Source organism: Miniopterus schreibersii (genome assembly GCF_964146895.1).
Source record: "Miniopterus schreibersii genome assembly, chromosome: 4".
Taxonomy (NCBI): Eukaryota; Metazoa; Chordata; class Mammalia; order Chiroptera; family Miniopteridae; genus Miniopterus; species Miniopterus schreibersii.
Window position 1 is genome coordinate 89598303 of NC_138105.1, and position 19891 is coordinate 89618193.

General features: G+C 45.9%; 1 protein-coding gene and 1 long non-coding RNA gene across 4 annotated transcripts in view; one reads left to right on the forward strand and one right to left on the reverse strand.

Annotated features, from left to right (window-relative positions):
- GABRB2 (gamma-aminobutyric acid type A receptor subunit beta2) overlaps positions 1-9193 on the reverse strand; it is a 177059-nt gene extending 167866 nt beyond the window's left edge. For both annotated transcript variants that reach the window (XM_081133932.1, XM_081133931.1), the window contains exons 1-3: positions 8963-9193; positions 8735-8826; positions 7691-7758 (exon numbers count right to left, since the gene is read on the reverse strand). In XM_081133932.1, the coding sequence (XP_080990058.1) occupies positions 7691-7758; positions 8735-8826; positions 8963-9039 (237 nt within the window). In that variant the 5' untranslated portion in view covers positions 9040-9193. The remainder of the gene's footprint in view (positions 1-7690; positions 7759-8734; positions 8827-8962) is intronic.
- Positions 9096-19891, forward strand: part of LOC308555540 — a 54180-nt gene continuing 43384 nt past the window's right edge. The window contains exon 1 of one of the 2 annotated variants that reach the window (XR_013998556.1): positions 9096-9552. This is a non-coding gene — a long non-coding RNA (uncharacterized lncRNA). The remainder of the gene's footprint in view (positions 9553-19891) is intronic. The other variant, XR_013998557.1, reaches the window with a different exon arrangement.

Below are 19891 nucleotides of genomic sequence, written 5' to 3' on the forward strand. Positions count from 1 at the left end.
TGTACTTGTAAAGTATAACACTTGATATACGGCTCTCCTGATTTCTATTGCAGGGTAAACCCATAGTCAGATCTTTATTTCAGGCCACATTCAAGCAAGAGCATTGTTCAGGGAACCCACAAAGCAACAGCAAAAAATGTGCCCTAAGAGTTAACCAAGAGAAATAGATTTATAAACTGTCAAAATCAAGTGGCATAGTTGTTTAAAATAGAAGAATACATCTTCTAGAGATATAACCTTTACAATGAGTCTCATACATATTAAGTGGGATGGAAGACAGAAAGGTCTGGGAAGAGAGGAAAAAAACACGACGACCTGTAAGAGAATTATCTGCAGGAGCAATTCTTCAGAAATCACAAAAATGTGATCTCAATGGGAAAAAGTTCAATTGAGAAGAGATTAACCAAAGAACTTATATGCATATATGCTTAACCCAAGGACACAGACAATAGTGAGGTAGGCCTGGGGTGTGTGTGTGAAGTGGAAGGGGTCAATGGGGGGAAAGAGAGCATCTGTAATTCTTTCAACAATAAACATAAATTTTTTAAAATGAGTTCTTGATGATAAAGAGAAAAAGGGGAAAGGGTGTGGTCCTTTTGCATAGTGTCCACCCACACCCTAAAACCACTGAGACAGCCGGCAGTTCTTAAACATATATCAGCCAACATTTAGTGATGACTATTGGCCTTAATGGTTATCTAACAGATTTTGCTGGAGCAAAACATAATTGTTAAATAAGTTAAACAGCACCCACTCATTATGAAACAAATTTACATAAGCAATATCCTTAACTCTTCAACATCTTACGTAAGTCTTTATTGCTTGGTTTAAGTTATGCTCAACATATCTAACATAAAATGTGTCTCAAGAACGGGGGGCACATCTTATATTTAACACACACTAAATAAAGTATTCGTTTTAATGAAATGAAGATTTTTTTCAAGGTGAAGAGGGTGAGGAGTAATAGTAATATCTTATGATCAGTTTATCTGATCCAAAAAGAACCAACCAACCAACAACTAAAACAAAACAGGATACTCAAGGAATGAAAATGATCTTTCAAAAGGAGGCCGTGCTACATTTGAAAGTGCAGTACAATGAATGCGATGGCGAAGTCTGAGGAATGTGATGTCAGTCAATTGCTGTGTGACCTTGAACAAGCCACTTAATCTCTCTGGGCCTCGTTCTTCTTGTAAATACCTTGACAGTAACCATCTCACTCTTTTTATAGGATTAGATGAGATAATGCACATCAACAAGATACCTGCACAAGTTATGATTCAGTAAGCAGTAGCTATAATGATTTTATTGTTTTAGTATTACATCGACGGTGGAAAAAGTTGAGCACTGTACAAGAGTAGGAGGGGGAGCGGGAAAGGGGGAGCAGAAAAAGGAGCAGAGAACATAATAGCTTGTTACTACTGGGCAGGAGGCTTCTAAGCAAAATTCAGAGTTAAGCTGCCTGTGGTCAGTGTTCACACCCACCTTCAGCAAGCTTCCCGCTTCCCGGATAACCTTCCCTGTGTCCTGGGTAACGTCACTTACCCATCTCCACAGCAGCAACGTTAACCTCCTCTAATCTCAACAGAAAGGGCCTCCCAGGTCACAGGGATACAGAGGTCTTCAATCCAGCAATCCTTTCGGTTGCTGTCTATCACCCACCCCACTCCCTGCTTTGTATCTGCAACCTACGCCCTTCTAAAGGTTCCTCCTTTTCCAAGTTATAGGGCTCCTTTCCACAAGTGCCCCCTTCCCACTTCGCTTCAGATCCAAACTCTCCAAAAGTATAGTTCCAACCACCAACACTCCTCTCGCTACATTTACCAGTGATGTCCCCTTACTGTTTCTGCGACACAAGTCTCAAAACTTATTTCAGTTGATCACTGGGGCATCTGGCTGACAAGAAAGACAATTCTGAGATGTTCTAAATTAAATGACGGTGGCCAGGAAGTCAGAGAAAGAGACAGAGCAGTTAGACTGGTAAAAGCTGGGGGCCAGCTGACAAGACTGCTCCCATTCCCGAACGAATGTTGGAGCTTAGAGACAACACCCAAGTGGCTACCAGCCAACCACTAAATGGGCCACAGCATCCCACCTGGGCATGAACTTTCAGGACTGTCACCTGCAAGCACTGGAAAATAGTAAATACTTCTTCCTTACAGACTGTGCTTCTACCATAAAACTGCCGAGCCTCCACCTTTTCCCAACCCCCACCCCTTACTTGTAGCCGCCGAGTGCTCACACCCACCTTGAGCATGCTTCTCTGTTAGTCCCCCAGTCCTTCCTGGGCTTCTGCATTGGGTTTCAACCCCATCTACCAACCTTAGGTCTTCTTCCACTTCAATCCACCCTCCACACTTCAGAAGCATCTTCCTGAAGTGTAAATTCTTTCAAAACAACTTACATTTTTCTTATCCAAAACACAAAGTACAAAAAGCGCTCCTCAACTCCATGATGCCCAACATGGTGCCTTTTTCACTTAGTGCTGTTGCTGGTGGTCTAGACTTCACGCCGCAGGACCTGGTCTTTGACGGCTAATATAAAAGTGCTTTCAGCTGTGGAAGTTGCATTCTTTTGTTTAATATGACACAGCTGACCATTTCTTCTTTTTTTAAACTCTCTTGTGCCTCATCTTTGAAGATATTATTATCTGTAGTTTCTCCTACTAACTCTCTGACTGCTGCTTAGCTACTTATTAATCTCCTTAGTGGGCTCCTTTTCAGGGTTCCACCACTTAAATTCCATGCTCACTGGAACTCCACTTGCAGCCGTCTTCTCACTTTCTCTTTTGAATTGCATCCATTCATACAGTTACTAGTAGTACCACTTACATGCTGATATGTCCAAGTTCATCTCTTTAGTCATGGCTCCTTACTCAGCTCCAGGCCTACATTTCTCAATTACCTACTGGTTATCTCCATTGAGAGGTTCCATGTATACAGAGAAGTCAACATTTCCAAGATTGCCCATCCCCACCTTCTCAGTCCAGCTGTTCTTTCTGTTCTATGTATCTGTAAATGACACCATGAGAAACCTGGGATTCACCAAGTCCTGTCACTTCTATCCTGTAAATGCCCTGGATCTGTATCCTCTCCTTCGATTCCCTGTGTTAGTTCGTCAGTCCTTCCTGGGTTTCTGCATTGGGTTTCCATCCCATCTCCCAACCTTCCACTTCAATCCAACCTCCACACTTGGGAAGCATCTTCCTGAAGTGTGTATCTGCTCCTATGATTCTCCTACGGATATCCTTTCATGGGTGCCTACAACCTTGGAAACAAAATTAAACTCTTCAGCAAGCCACAAAACGGGTCTTCATAATATGATCACCACCTATAACCTCGGTACCAACTCTCGTTACCTCAAGCCTACTCCCAATCCCAGCCATTTTAAGCTACATGAAAATCTGTGACGCCACTTCTTTTGCCTGTGTCCTATTCTCCTACATGCCCCCTTTCTGTGCGCAACATGTACCCACAGACCCGTAACTCCCATCTTTACTTACCTAACTTGTATGTCGCACTTCAGTGCTCCACATTCTCAGTATTCCCTGCATATTTCCTCTTGCAAAGCACTTATGATGCTACATTGTGATTCTTTCTACATTTGTTTGTTTAAACAGTAAATGCCCTGACATTCAGGACTACAATTCTATGCTCTGTTTCTCCACATATATGACACAGCATCTAGTAAATAATAACAAATTACAGCCATAAAAACAAATACTTCACCCAGAATGTGTGGCATACACCAGGAGCCGAACATCTAATCAATCATTATACAGTCAAAACCACATGGGGAGGGAAAGAATAACCCTGTCTCTGTGTATTTTATAAACACGAGCTAGGAAGATAGAATAAATATGTAGATATAAAGCAACGTGAAATATCAAATAACAAATGAGTGATGTTGTAGTCTGCAAGCCACAAAGAAACCCATGGGAGACACAGACCACTGGGTGCTCACTTGGATGTTCAGAAAAAGTTTTAGGGAAAACTTTTACTAAGTGTAAGTACAGTAGAAGCCCAAAGATTTAACCATAGTGGATGCCTATATATTAAGTTTCACGAGGTCAGGAGACAAGTTGGTCTTGTTCACTGTTTTCTTCTAAGGCCAAGCACACGGCTGGATCATAGTAGCCACTAAGTAAGTATTTGTGTTAACTGAATTTTAAACTTTGCAGCTGGTAAAGAAAACATCTGTTTTGTTTTGTTTTTTTAAAAGGCAGTACTTTTCTCCATTCGCCATCCCATAAAAAGGTAATTTGTGTTTGTGTTTACTAGAATCCTTTCCTCAAAAGTGAAATATTGCTTCACTCTCTGGTGGCAAATGTGTTGTTTCAAGATGGAGAAGAATCTGCTTTAAATGAAGAGAAAGTTATTTTAGTCCATAATCCTCAGAGCCAATTTTGGATCTTAAAATGCACTTTTCATCAAGAATGTTAACAAAAAGATTCCTGCCAGTTTAACCAAGACATCTAAAAATATGTCATTGGAAAGCCAAGCTTTCTGTTCAGGAGCATTCTAATTGACATCACGGTCTTCCAAAGATGTTCCACTGAGCCAACCTGAGTCACATGTCTGAGTAAGATGCCACTGTCACCCTCCTGAGTAAGAACTCGGGACTGCAGGACATTTAGGTTTTCTGCATTTTCCTTAGTGTGTGCTGATTTTCCAAGTGTTCCTAGAACGCCTTTGTACCCAACAGAGCTATTGTAATAAACCAGACCAGAGACATGTGTTACTTTGAGTTGGAAATCAACTTAACATGTCCCCTCTCATTTCAAACGTAAGGAAACTGAGACATGCTGATGTGAATTACTGACCCAGCCTTACTTAGGGTAGCGGCTGCAGTGGACGCTGGGTCCCTTGAGTGACAGCGTGGGATTCAACCTTCTACACAGGCTACGTTCACAGAACGCCAATACCTTCCACATGTATATTTCATTAATTCTGGTGGTCACCTGAGACAGGTAAACTGGGACTCAGTCCCCTTTCACAGGTGAGTCATTCTCTCAGGATGACTACACAGCAGAAGCAGAGCGAGCACCCAGACTCCTGGATCAGATCAGGGTTTTTCTAGCTTTGTCATTTACCAGGATCACCACACACACTCAGATCTTTTTCTTTTGGTACAAACGAGTCAGTAACAATTTAAATGGTCTAGTGCCTACCATTCTCCAGAGAAATATTTGCTATAATAAAGTCTCAATTACCAGGGGTTGCAGGCCACAAAGGATAATAAAGCAGAAACATGGGTGTTAATCAATTTTGAGGTGTCACTTAAATAATCAATCAACTGTTTTTTCAGAACTGAATCTAATTTTAAAAACCCTAATCCTTTTAGACCTGTATGCAGGGGACAAAATGCCACAAACATCTTCTTTAATGAGACATTAGTGATGGAATTTCCCATCTGCTGCGTTAAATCAAATAAGCATATTTAAGTAAATAGCAAACATCACACAATTTTTCTTTGAAGGAGTAATGTAAGGTTACTGAGACTGCTAGCTGAAATAAGTTTATTTTGTAAGTCCAAATGTGTCTGGACAAGTCCACGTGTGTTAGCACTGGGCCAAGAAAGGAATCTGTAAGGGGATTTTTAACACTCAGTTCTAATCATTAATGCTGCACTGCTGTCCTATTTACAACCTGACATTTATTTTTACACTTCCAACATCCCATGATTTTTCAGCAACAGTAAATAACTTGAAGAGATGATACCTCGCCTTAGCTGGGTCTATATTTTGACTAGCAGGTCTTGGCACTGTGTCCAATTCAGATACCTCTCCAAAATGCTGCATACAGGTTTAAAAAAAAATGAACTAAACTCATCAAGAAAAAAACAAAAACCTGTACCAAACAATTTGGGATTATAATACATCTAAGTTCTTAGTTTATCTATTGCAGCAATTTTTAGTTATGTCATGACTCTCTCTGGATTTTAAATAGTTCTTAATTTTTCTATAAAATCCTGTGTTTGTGACATTATAAAAGGAAAGGTGGTAAAATAAAATTTGGGAAGAGAAAAGAGCATTTTGAATATACCGAAATGCAAAAGAGAGGACCTAATTCAGTCACACGTGGGATATACTGAAGCGCACCTAATTTCTACCTTACTTTGTTTTTAGCAACACAATTTAGATTCAAGTACCTGGGATTTAGGAGGTAGCCACGTTAGGACATTTTTTAATTTTTATGGTAAAACTCAAAATACATTCTGATGAATGACCTCTAAAATCCCACAAAAGTGGGTATTTGTATATCTGAGAGATTAGTGTCCTAAGAAAGAAATATCCTCTACCCACACGAGACTTACAAAATGTGTGGGAAATCTGAGTTTCAGAACCATTCAAGATTGCCTTGAGTCTGTGTTTATACCCTACATGGTAAAAGCCTGCCCAATAACTAGAAAATAAAAAGACCCACGTCAGTGAAACATTAGAGAAGGAGTTGAATATTCCCTCCAGCGGCAATGAGATGTTTCAGAATCTTGTGATACCTCAGGGTTATCACCTGTCTTTGGGCAGTGTATAGGGGAACGAGGCTGGCTATGTGAGCTTTCTCTGTTTGAATTCTGGGAAGGTGACAATTAGCGTAATGCTGAGAGCATGTCCACTACACAGCACCTGGGCTCTGGGCCGTAAGTGTCCTAAATTTCAAGTCCTGCGGGCTGGCTTGAAGTGTTGGCATTAAACCTTACACACTAGCACATTCCGTTTCTCGGCAGTCTTCTGAGAAATGTGCTCTGTGCTACCAGAATTGAAAGCAACCCTACAATGAAATGTGCCCTTTCTAGAAGTAACTTTTCCAAAGAGGAAACTTCAAAACAGAGTAGAAAAGCGGGGAGTAAGTGAGGGTATCTGGGCCACCAGTCTTCTCTTGTGTGTCTGCAGTGCCCCAGCATGGGCAGCAGGGGGCGGACCTGCACGAAACTAACCCCCACAAGTGTTTCCCAGTAGGGAACTCGGAGGCCTTCTCTCTCAGCCCTTGCCCCAAGTCTAAGGAGGTAGCCACGAAGGAGTGCTGCTATCCGTAAACTGTACAAGCTTAGGACATAAGGTGCACAACCTTGCAGAAATGCCCAGAGGGGACACATGGGTCTGAGTCTGCCTTTGGAACACAAGGATGGCCAATTTTTATTTTATTTATTTGGGTGATCAGAGGGGCTTAAAGGGGCTGGTGGGGGGCTTGCCCTCAGTAGTATAGAGGTCACCTCTGAAAGCAACAAGTGGACATGAGTATCACCTGGGAAATTTATTCAGTCTCTTTGCAACAGTTTAGTTTATAGGTAATCTTCTCTTTTAAATGTTAAACCAAAAGCTTCTCCTCTTCCCCCAACCCCACCCAAAACCTAGAACAACATTTGATGAACCTGGTTTCCCACTGAACCTTAGGAAATGTGGCTTCTGCAAGGGATCCTGCACGTGGCTGCATTTTGCATGTGAATGTGTGATGCATTTTACTCACTAGTATTCGAACCAAGAACCAAGTTGGGAAAATCTTTAGGGACCAAAAAGAGCTGGCTCCGAAACCACAAACACACTGGGTTCCAAAGCCAAATCCCCTGCCCTTGCCCCCACTTCATACTCACAGCCACACACACACACACCTGCCCCCAGTGGCTGGCTCCTTTCTCCTTCCTATCCCCAATTAATGTCTGTGTAGACACAGTCATAAACCTCAGTACTCACCATATTGACTTCAGAAACCATATCGATGCTGGCAATGTCAATATTCATTCCCACGGCCACGGGGGGACCTGAAAACCAAGAGGGCCAGCCACGTGATTCCTCAGAACTTCATTCATTCTTAGCAAGAGTTGTCCCCGGGCATGGGACACTCTGCCCCAAGTCGCCCCCCCCCCCATTCAAGTCCCTACTGCCTTTTTAAAGGGTGGTAGAAGCTTCTCTAGGAAGTGCCCTATTGAACATGCACACATGTGTTCTGATGGCTGAGGGACTCCAGCTCTGTCCACACATGTAGATGTCTCAGCAGGAAAACACACTCAACTCATCCAAAGCGCAGGAACACCCCAGCCCAAGGGAATTTTAAATATTGCGTTGAAACCCTCCTCCTCACTCACCCCCACAGCTTTTGTGTGCAGGTTTTAACTCTCCGAGCTTCGTGAGGCTGGAGCAAAATCAAATGGGCACATCAGGGTTTCTAAGGCTGCAGCGAAAGAGGTCCCCGGCCCTTCTCCCCCTTACCCTCCAAGCCCCCCAGCCCCCCCCCACACACACACTCTCCCCTGCCCCTGCAGTGAGGTTTCCAGGACTGGATGATATCCAGACACCAGCCACTTTAAAGCACGGTCAGAACTCTTCCAAAGTAGGCGGGCACAGGGGGTTAATGCCACTTCTCAACCAATTGTCTGCACATCTTGTCCTCAAAAATGTTCACAACAGCCTTCATTAAGCCAGGTTCCCCGGGCGCACCATTAACTAAACTTAAGAGATCTGTCACTGAAGGAGCCAAGGATTTATGACAGTGAAGCCGAAGGGCAGCAATCGCCAAGGCACGCTACAAGGGTCTCCCTGAAAGACCATCCAGGTGCTGGCTAGTAACAAATCGGCTTAAGTTTGGGCCAGTTTCTCAGTGTGGTAACAAAGAGACACAGTCAGTACCCCCAGTCAGCGCGGTGAGGGAGAGGGAAGAGACGGCGGCCAAGCACAAAGCTCACAAGGCAGCTCGGGCTATAGCTGGGTTGTTTCTTATTTCCAAGGCAACCCCATTACCTCCAAAATCTGGTCTCAGGCGAATGTCATAGCCTTTCAGGAGTCTATCCACCGTCTCTTTAACCAGGGACATATTACTAGGATCATTGACACTGAAGGGAGAAAAGACAATAAACGGGCATCAGTGAGGCAGCAGGCACGGCGCCTCAGCATCCCTCCGACCCGGCTGGCAGAGGGATGCAGGCAGAGCCTTCAAGTGAGGGGGGACCAGCGCCCGGGCGCACTCACCTCTGCGCGCAGACCGCGGCGATCAGCAGGGGGAACGGCCAGATCCCAAGGTAGCCTTTTTTCCGCTCTCTCCACATCCCTTCAGGTTTCGATGGGCTGAGGGGTTCGCCGGAGAGAGGAGACCCAACTTAGTGCGCCCGGTGCAGCGAGGCTAATGGGCGGCGCATGCGCACGGCGCGCCGAGCGTCCGCGGGGCCGCGGCGGCTGCCTGGGACCCGGCGGGTCTTCCTGCTGAAGAGAAAAATAATAATAATACAATAAAAATAAAATTAAAGGGGAAACCTCTACGTGCCTAGCACACACATCGCTGAGCGCTGTAGGAACGCGGCCCCCGAGACGACCCGGGGTAACGGCCGGGCCGCCCTTTCCCTTAGGACGAAGCCGCCCGGCGGCTGCAAGTTTCGGCGCCGCGGGCGGAGGCAGTTCGCGCCCCGCGGGCGGGTCCGCGGCCGGCCTGTGCGCCCCGAAATCCGCAGACCCGGCCTGAGGCCGAGGGGCGCGGGCGGGAGACGGCTCCCCAGACCGCCCCTGGGCCCCGCGGCGCCCGGACTCTGAACTTTATTTCCCGGGAGCAGCGTCCCGCGGGCCAGGTGAGTGGGGGGCGGGGTGAGCCGACGGGGGAGTGTGGAGCAATCCGCTGGATTGGGGGCGGGCGGGGGGATAGAGAAGACGCCGCAAAAGAAAGAAAGGAAGCCAAGAAAGGAAGGAAAACGCCGCTGCCTCCTCTGGAGCCTCGGAGCCCGCTTCCTTCCCTCCTCCGGCTCCTCACCCTCTGCCCCGTCCCCCAGGAGGCCTCGGGGTCCCGGCTCCGCGCCCGGCGACGTGCCCGACCCGCTGGTCCCGATTATTTATAGCAGGAGGGAGGGGGGCGAGGGGAGCCGGAGGCAGCGCTGCCTCCAGGCTCCAGCCCGCTGCGGCGGGGACTCGTCAGGAGGGCGGGTGGGGCGCGGGAGCGGGGGGCGCGGGCGGCACGCGCCCGGAGGGGGTGCAGGGCCGCGCGGCCCGGGCGGCGGGGCCGGGGGGGCGGGTGGCCGGGCGGGACGCGCCCCGCGGGCCCCACGCCCCCTCCGGGCGCGCGCACGTGCGGACTCCCGCCCGCGCCCCCCGCCCTCGCGCCCGCGCCCGCCGCCCACTCCCGCCGCGCGGAGCCCGCGCCCCTCCCTCCTTCCCGCCCCCGGCCCCGCGGGCGCGTGACGCGCGGGGACCCCCAGCTGTTCAGGGGCTGCGCCTCGGGGTCCCAAAAGCCAGAGCGGCCCCCTGGAGGCCGGCAACCTGAGGAAGGGGCCGGGGCCGCCCGGGGCACCGCGCTCTCCCGCGGTCTGCACCGCACCTCGCCTTCTCCCCCTTCCCGGGGCCCCCGCGGGACTCGCACACCCCGAGGCTGCCTCGTCCCTCCCGCGGCGCTGGATCGGGCCGCGGCCGCCGAGCCCGCGGAGGCGGGAGCGCTCGGGGCCGCACCGGGAGGGAGGGGCCCAGCCGCGCAGAGGGACGCCCGCTGCGCCCCGGCGCCGCCAGGCTCGGGGATCCCGCCGTCTCAGGGAGCCGGCCCCTCGGCTGTCCCCGCGCAGCCGAGTTTATCCGGGGACCGGGGGGTGTGCGGGCAGGTGCTCCGCTGCGCCCTCCCCCACCCCTGGGCGAATACCTTTAAAAGTCCTAGGTCCCACCTACATCCTGGACACGAGGCTGGGCGCCTGCCTCCTCCTCCTCCTCCTCGTTACCCTCACCGAGCGCCTACTACGCGCCCGCGGTGCTTCGTCAGTTAATTCCGACGACAGTCCTAGTTCAGCTATCGCCTCAGCTCCCCCATACTCTGGATTTAGGCACTGGCACGTCGAAGCTAAGGAACGTGTCCAGAATCACCCGGTGGCTAGAAGCGAACCGGGACTGGATTCCGCTCCCTGCTTCCCTAACCACTAGGCTCCACAGCCTTGGCCCCCGGGGCCCCGACCTTGCCGGCTGCAGGCTGGTGCCTGCAGGGGAACCCCCTGGGCCCAGGAGCCCTAGGCGGCTGCAGGAGGACGGGCCCCCCTGCGCCCGGGTGGCCCGCGGTGCCTGGGGAGAGGAGAGGGCGCCCGCCGCTGGGAGGGGCGGCCGCGGGCGCGCAGGCCCCGCAGGCCCCGCAGGCCCCGCAGCACCTCAGGGGCCTGGCCGGAGCTGCACTTGACCCGTTTCCTTGCGGAGATGGGGATTCCTGTTCGGCATTACTGCCCGGGTCGGAGCGCACCGCGCGCGGCTCGGGACAGTCGGGGACGCGGGAAGCCCGCAGCTGCCCTGGCGGCGCGGGGAGCAGGGGGCGAGCGCCGAGCCCTCACCGGTTAGGGAGTTTCTGCATGAGAGGCGGTAAAACGGCACCGCAAACAGTGCGGATCTCCTTTTTTTTCCCTCTCTTACATACAATGGGAATCTTTTACACAAGCTGACCATATTGGAGGGAAAACAAAGTTGAGATGGTTAATATTATACCCAGAGGATTCCTAACGTAGTCTGAACCTCAGGGAAACCAAGGTGAAGGCCTAGAGATCTCTTGCTCTGGACAACACCTCAACACAGGATTTTCCTTCTGACCTTGATTATCCAGGCGGCACCTTCTGCACTGCCTGCCCCTACTACTTAGGCTCACTTCAGTTTAGGCTGAAAGACCAAAATTCAGTGAACAGAACAAAACCACAAATATTGCCATCCACTGAAAATGATGATGACTGGCCTAGGAACCAGAGGCCTAACTCTGGGTTCAAATTTCAGTTCAGATGCTTAGTAGCCTTTGTGATTGGGTGGGTCACTTAACCTCTCCAAACCTTAGTTTCTTCTTTTATAAAAATGAAAATAATAATAGTACCTTCTCCATTTGATTGTTGTAGAACAGGGGTGGGGAATGTCTGGCCCACAGGCCATATACTCCCCACAAAATCGCTTGTCTGGCCCTCCAAAGGCAACCGCAGGCGGGACTCGAAATTCAATAAATCTAGGAGCTTTTATCATAGCTAATTTTTAAGTCAATCATTTTGTATGGCCCGAGAATGATGCTATAAATATCCAAATGACCCTTGGCAGGCAAAAGGTTACCCACCCCTGTTGTAGAATGACAAATATATGCATAGCATTTGGCATGTGATTGATAAATATTAGAGATTTTTAATGAGTGAGGCATAATGAATGGACAGGAAAGCAAACAAGGCTTAGTAGCATTAATCTATAAAGACTGAGTGGACATAAATTTGGTGCAATTATCATAGATTAGCCAGAGAAGAGAGGAGCAGATATTTGAAGGGAATTAAGTTTAGGTTAAGAAGAAAATGTATTCAAGACCCAAGCAGCAATCAAAAGGAGAAACGATAAAAGATTATTTATTTTCTTTATGTGGTAACATCTCAGGGATACCTCTTACCAAAAGCTGTAACTAATATAAATAAAGAGACACTTCTACTAGTTAGGAAACCTGATATCAACTTATACCTAAAGTGGATCCTTATTGTACAGCTGAATCAACACTAGGACATCTCTCTGGAAGACTTTGCTGATAACTGCTTAGGAAGGTGAAAATTGGAACAGTGACGTGCAAGGGAGGGCACTGCTGGAAACTGGAGATGTGTCAGTTGTTAGAGCGTGTCCTCCAGGATTCCAGGAATACAATGAGGAGGCAAAAGGTAAGTGCTCTTAGGAAGTCATGATTCAAAGTCATCTCTGCCTATGAAGCATATAACTGCCACGTAAAAGCCGTCATCAGCCACGTGCTAGTAAGCTTTGCTCTAGTGTTAGTTCATTTATTTAGCAAATAAATGCTGAGCACCTAGTCTGTGTCAAACATTTTTTATAAGCATTCGGGTGTTGTGTTGAAAAGGCAGATGTGGTCCTTGTCCACTAGGAGCTCCCACTGCAGAGAGGGAAAGAGCCATTATAGAAGTGAGAGCAGATGGAGGGTGCGCTGTGAAGTGGGGGAGACAGGATCTTAGGAATTCGTAATTGGTACAAATAACTCAGGTTGAGGGTTTGGATGAAGTGTGCCTGATGAAGCGATTCTTCAATTAAGATTTGAAAGGTGGGTAAGAGCGATGAGGAGCTGGGGGAGAGTATTCCAGGAAGAAGACAGAAGTGTGTGCACATATCCTGGGCCAGGAGAGGACAGCGTAGGAGTGAAAGAGCAGCGGGAGACTGGAGGCCTGGGCGAGAGCTCTAAGAGCCATGGGGCTGGAGAGCTGCGCTGGAACGATCTGGAAGCACTGATCTGTTCAGGTGGAGGAGTGACAAGATGGGTTTTAATCGCCCTGGGGGAAGACGGTCATGGCTGTGGAGGATCTGCTATTGCAGGGGCCCAGGTGAGAGGTGACTTTGGTCTGAATGAGGATAGTGACAGTGAAGAGAGAGAGAGAAATGGCTGGCGTTATACTGGAGAACTGGCCAAACATTGTGACAGACGGAATGAGGGAGAATTCAAAGGTGACCCTCACATTTCAGGTTTGCGCTACTCATTGGTGGTGATGGAATAAAGTTGAGGGGGGCGATACATTCAGGTTGAGTCATGGTAAGTTTAAGGTACTTACCTAGGCCACCCATTCAAGGTGCCCTGGGCACATGGGTACCTGCACCTGAAGCTCAGAACTGAGAGCTGAGCAGGGGCCAAAACACAATTTTCATGTTCCATCCTGATACCATTTCTCTTATCTGCTTTAATATTTCTCCTTGGAATGCATCACCATCTAATGCATTTTATTTCACTCACTCTAATTCTATCTTCTTGCATGGAATGAAAGCTCAAAATAAAATGCTTTCCTAACTGCGGAACTCCAGTCCTTAGTGCCCAAAGTAGAAACCTGATACAAATGTTTTAATGAATGAGTGTGCATTTGATGATCCTGAGGATGTAAACAACTTAAATCATGGGAGTCTGTGAGACTTATCCCGGGAGGAAGAACAGAATAAGAGGACTAGAGGATCTAGACAAGAATCTTCTGGGGAAGGACAATTACAGCCATCAGAAGAGTTGAATTAGGACTGGCCCACGAGGCAGGAGGAAAGCTCCCGGGGTGTGGTCAAAGCCAAGGAAAGAGAATATTCCGGTAAGGAAGGATTAGTCAACAGCAGTGAATCTTTCAAAAGTTTTAAAATTTTTGACTAGATATTACCTATTTAACATTTTAAATCATTTATACATTTGTATTTATTACTATTTTTAAAAATGAATAATCAACCTTTTAGCTTGAATATTAATTGGAGTGATTTTAAATAATGTGCAGAAATTTCTGTAATATTAAAGTCAGAAATAATATGAAGGAAGAAAATATGCATCTATTACTTTTAGAACACACAATAGCACAAACTTACCAATTAGTAATGAAGTATTGTCAAGTATATGCCTTCATGGATATACTGTAATATAAAAATAAGAACCATTTTAAAATAACCTCTCCATATAACATATACAAATGCACCTTTATTTTTATGTGCTAAGGAATATTCCTAGAGTAATTTTATCAAATTTTTTTCCCCCTATGCTAGTCAAAAATACCTTTTATTTATTTGTCTGCAAACACTGCCTTCACAGACCCTGGAAAATAAAATTACTCCTGAATGACCATAAATTCCAAATTATGGGCCTAAGGCTCAATGAGGTTTTACTCTGCAGAATTAGAAATGTGAATTCCATGGCCACCGAGTCCTGGCTGTTTCTCCTTCAGCAGGTAGCACTAACATTAAAACCGAGTTTCCATAAAATTCTTGGCCACAGTAAGTCTGATGACATATAAATCAATTTAATTTTTTAACTAAAAATATAACATGCAATAATAAAATGATATCAGTATGTCAGATGCTGTTCCAAATGCTTTATATACAATATGTTGACATATTTAACCCCCACTATATGCCTAAAAAATGTTAACTACTATTATTCCCATTTTATCTATGAGGACACAGGAGCAGAGGTGAAGTAGCCATAAGATTACACAGTTTATAAGAGAATATTAAAGGACTCAGGCCCTTCCTAGTAACTCTGTGACTTTATAAATAAAACTCCTCTAGATTTATCTCCTCTATCATTCTCAACTATTTCAGCCTGAGTTAACGTCACAGAAATAAAATCATAGTCCAGGCAAAGGATCTCTGAACCTAACAGAGATTAGATTTCATAGTCACATGACCAACAGGAAAGCAGAGCTGGAGTTACAGGACACTTTTTGAAGGAGTATACCTTTGAGCACCACCTCTAATTAATCGATCTTCAAGAATACAGAAATGGTGCCTCAGATGCAAAATGAAATTACTGATGCTTTAAATCTAGGTAAAATTGTTAGAGGAGGACATTACCTGCGCTCCGACACCGCGGGGATACTAATCCTATTTACGCACAGTCTCAGCAGTGATGAAGCAGCACACCCCTTATGCCATGAAAGGATAGAAAGGGAGAAAAGTCCTTCGTGCCAACTGCTTCTCATGACCTGCCGGGGAGAAGAGCTGTGCCTTATCAATAAGTAAGTGAGCAAAACTGATGTATAAGCACTGACATGGAAGGCCCTAAGGAATGATTTTTTAAATCTCTTGCCATTTGGTTTCCTAGGGATGGCCACTAAGAGATGGCCAAAGATAGGTAAGTCAGTGTATAAAATAGAGTTTCCCAAAGTTAGAGTCACAGCACTCTGAGTCCCTTCCTGATATACTTCTGCTAGGGCTACTTATCCACCCGATGTCTGAATTAGAGAGTCTAGGGTTTACAAGAATTCCAACAATAAAAATGTTGGAATTCTAAAAAATGTACATATTGGCCCCATATTTAAAAAGCAAACTGCAGTGCTGAAATTAGTTTAATTAAATGTCTGTAAAATGTAGTACCATATCTATAATTGTACACATTTAAATTTTGTATGGGAAAGGTACATTTTCACCTGCTTTATAGTTTGTCAAGGGACCTCCAAAACTTAGAGGATCTCCAAAAGCATAGAAAGGTATTAAAAACCACCAGCTGTCTCCACCCTCAGTCAGAGTAGTCTCTCCCTACTTCTGTGCTTCTAAAACCAGTTGTAGTATCTTTTCTGTTTGTTTGTTTGTTAAAACCCCCTTTGCAAACATCTCCACTTGCTAATTCTACAAGGGACTTTTACTTTTATTTTTATTATTTTCCAAGTTCGGTGCATTTACCTAACTTGTTTGAGGTACTCTGATTGATAAATTATAATTGCAGTTATTATTTATAGCTAATATTTATTGAGTGCTTGCTTACTAGCTGGCTCACTCTATGATAAACATCAACAACTGCTCATTTAATTCTTTGAAGTGTATTACCCAGTAGCATATTATTCAGTGCTCTTGGGGTTGCAAGTGACAGAAACCAAACTTGAACTAGCTGAAGTGAATATTAGGTCATGTAACTAAAACAGTCCAGGGTATTGAGCTTTGAGTACAGGTGGATTCAGAGTCTTAAACTATTGCATCTCACAATTTGATTTTATGAAAGTTCACTTCATCCTCAGACAGGCTCTCTTCCAAAGATGGCCATCAGCTGCTGTGCTATGATTTCAGTTAGCAACCCTGAGAAGATTAGCATTTTAGTAACTCCACAAAAACTACAAGATAGGACAGTCTATGGGGTCTTGGATCATAGTTCCAACTTCAACCTAACACTTGCTCTTATTGGTGGGCTGGTTCTCACCCCTGGTCCTGAAGCTGGGGTAAACCATATCCGAACCATTGGACTATGAATGATTGAGGAGTAATTGCCCAATGAAAGATTATTAATGTGCTGTTAACAGAAAGAGGAGGAATGGATGTTGCACAGATAAAAACCACAGATTTCCACCAAAGGGAGAAGAGGTGTTACTACTGACCATAAATTTTTGATAAAGATTTTGTGACATAGGGACTTGGGTATGACCAGAAAAGGGACCTGAACTCACTCCACATGTCTTACATGAATGCCCTTGCAAGTAGCCAATAAGAATGAATGAATTAATTCATCAGTCTAGGATATTTGGTCTCAGATTTATGTCCAGGGTAGATGATTACTACTACTTACTATTTCAGCAACTCACATAGTCATGTTTGAAAAAAATCACCCTGAAAACTTTAAACATAATCATGATGTAACTGAATAAACCTATGTAAAGAGAATCAATAGAAAAATTTAATAAAATTATGAACAAGAATGCCTAGGGATAGAAGATCCGTAATAACTGAATATTTGGGTAACTGGAACCTATAGTAAAAATATTATAATGTTTATGTCAAATAATTGGATTAACTCCACTTGGGGAAGAAACCTTGTATTTCAGATTCTCTTAAAGTTAGACTGGAAAAGCACATAAGAATTTACTCTAAGAAACCTGAATAGTAAAATGGATGCTCATCTGATTGGTTTTCTTTTTTTTCCTTTTGGGAGCCTGAGTTCTGTGGTATACAAAGAGCTGGCTGCCCCCTTCCAACCTTCTATACGGAAAGGGAAGTATAATCAGGATATGAGAAAAGGAAATCATTAAGATGTTATTTGGCCCAGCCTCTGTGGCTCAGCGGTTGAGATATTTTTAAAATAACGATTTTTTTTTAAAAAAAAGATGTTATTGACTAAGACTGAAGTTCTTCTAGGAAATAAAGTACAGTGGGAGAGTGATGGTAGAAAAAAATAAACTAAAATTGAAAGATTAAAAAAAATCAGGTATCAGACAAAACAATTAAAAAAAATAGATGTCTTTACTGATTTCAGAGAGAGGAAGAGAGAGGGAGAGAGAGAGAGAAACTTCAATGATGAGAGTCATTGATCGGCTGCCTCCTGCACACCCCCCTGCTGGGGATCGAGCCCGCAACCCGGGCCTGTGCCCTGACAGTATCGAACCACAATCTCCTGGATCCTGGGTCGTGTTGCTCAACCGCTGAGCCACTCTAGCTGCGCAAAACAACTTCTGAAGATAGCAAATAGATTTAGAAAGACCCCTGAGTAAGTAATCATTGAGATATTAAAGGAAAACACAGAATTCATATGAATTTTTATAGATCAAACAAGAAACTAAGTATCTAGCTTACAGCAGGAATCTTTGGTCTACACCTTCAAACAGGTTAATTTCCGTGTTTTCTTTTGTTGATAAGGGCATGGAGAAGACAACACCAGTGCCCCTCCCAGATTCCCTCAGATCATTTTTGCATTCCACACCTCCCCACAAACACATACACATTTTTTTGGAGTGATCATCTCTCTCCTGTGCGCAACCTCTTCAGTGTCCCGCCACTGGGCCCCTGGGGCAGCTTTGGGCCACTGGGAAATACGTGGAGAGTTTGTAACCTCCAGGGTGTCCGTTAACCAGTGACTACCTGGTGGGGAACAGGATGACTCATAAGCGATTTACAGTCCAGAGATCCCTGTGCAGTCACGCTCGAATTTATACTCTGAATGACTTTTGCTTGAAATCTAAACCTGGTTTGGTTTACCACCTCCCCTTTCCTATCTTATTTCTCCTCCTTGCTTATCACTTGCCCAAGAATCCTTCGCTCTCCCTCTGCTTCTGGGGAATGAACCTAAGATAAGTGGAAAGTATGAGATGCATCCTAGTGAAAATCTTTGTTTCTGGAAAATAAGACGTCATTATTGGAACTCTACAGATGAAAACGATATCATGAGTTATATAAGAAGAATAACTAGTTTGGGTGTTGTTGTTTTTAACACTACCTGTGAGATGTTTTTTGGGGGGAGAGTTAGGGGAGAGCTGGACAAGTCACAGCCTCTTCCTGTCTCTTAGTTGTCTCATATGTAAAACAGGTGAGCCCTAAAGTTCCTTCACATCTAAAGTGACCTAGGCCAGGGGCTGGCAAACTGGAACTCTGGCCAAGTCCATCCCCGTCCCCTGATTTATAAATACGGTTTTATTGGGAACACAGCCATGCTCATTAGTTTACTTACTGTCTCTACCGGCTTTCACGCTACAGCTGCAAAACTGAGCAGCCCGTGAGGTATGTACTATCATCATCCTCAGCGTTCTTTAAGTCAGACGTGGAGACTGGGGTAAAGGAAGGGCGGGCTACTTGCCCAAGCTGTAGGGCGAGTAATGGCAGAGCTGAGATTCGCGTTCAGCCCCCCACCTCCACGCCAGCCCTTCCCGCCAGCCCTGATTTGGGAAGGCCACAGGGAACATGCAGGCCGAGTACTTCTGACTCACAGCAACCACGTGGTGGTGTTTTTAGTAGGAGGGTTAACATTAACAGGGAGGGTTAACATTAACAAGTAGAAGCATGAATGGAGGAGAGAGGGGTAAAGTCTGCAGGTTCATCAAAGTTGTCGGGAAATCACACCACCAATAAAATATTTCCCTCACCATCACATGCGGTCCTAAAATGTGGTCTTCTGTTCCCTTCACCTTTCCTTGTGGTGCAAACTGCAGACACCGTCACAGATTCACAACTAAGATGCCTGACTTGGTCGTCAGCAGGCCGGCATCCCGTGTCCGTGCAGGGAGCTAATCACTTATGTCGCTTCTCACTTCTGACCCCTTCCCGCTTCCCGAGCCTGCGGCCCTGCTCAGGCACCGAGCCGCGACAACCCGCCGTGTCACAGTCGGGCGTCAGCACCGTCTGGTTGGTTGCGGTGGCGGCTGTGTTTGTTCTTATTTTTAGAGCCCACTGACATTAATTCCCTCAAAATATTTTCGTGTACCCGCTTCCACGGAGGTGAGACCCCTGTGGATGGAACAAGGTCACGCTGATGCTGGCTGAGGAGAAGATACCCGAAGGGGACAGGGCGGAGGGCAGTTCTCAGGACAGTCCCTTCAGTGGCAGGAGAGCTAGGAAGACGTAGATCATGGGGCAGCTGATATCAATTCCTGAATTTTTCTGTTTTTTTTTATCTTTATGGTAGATATTTGATCACTCACAGTGTTGTGATCACATTATGTGAACAAGTTCTCAAAGACCCTGGTTTTGGGTGTTATAACTGTAATTTAACTCCTTTAGTTATTCCAT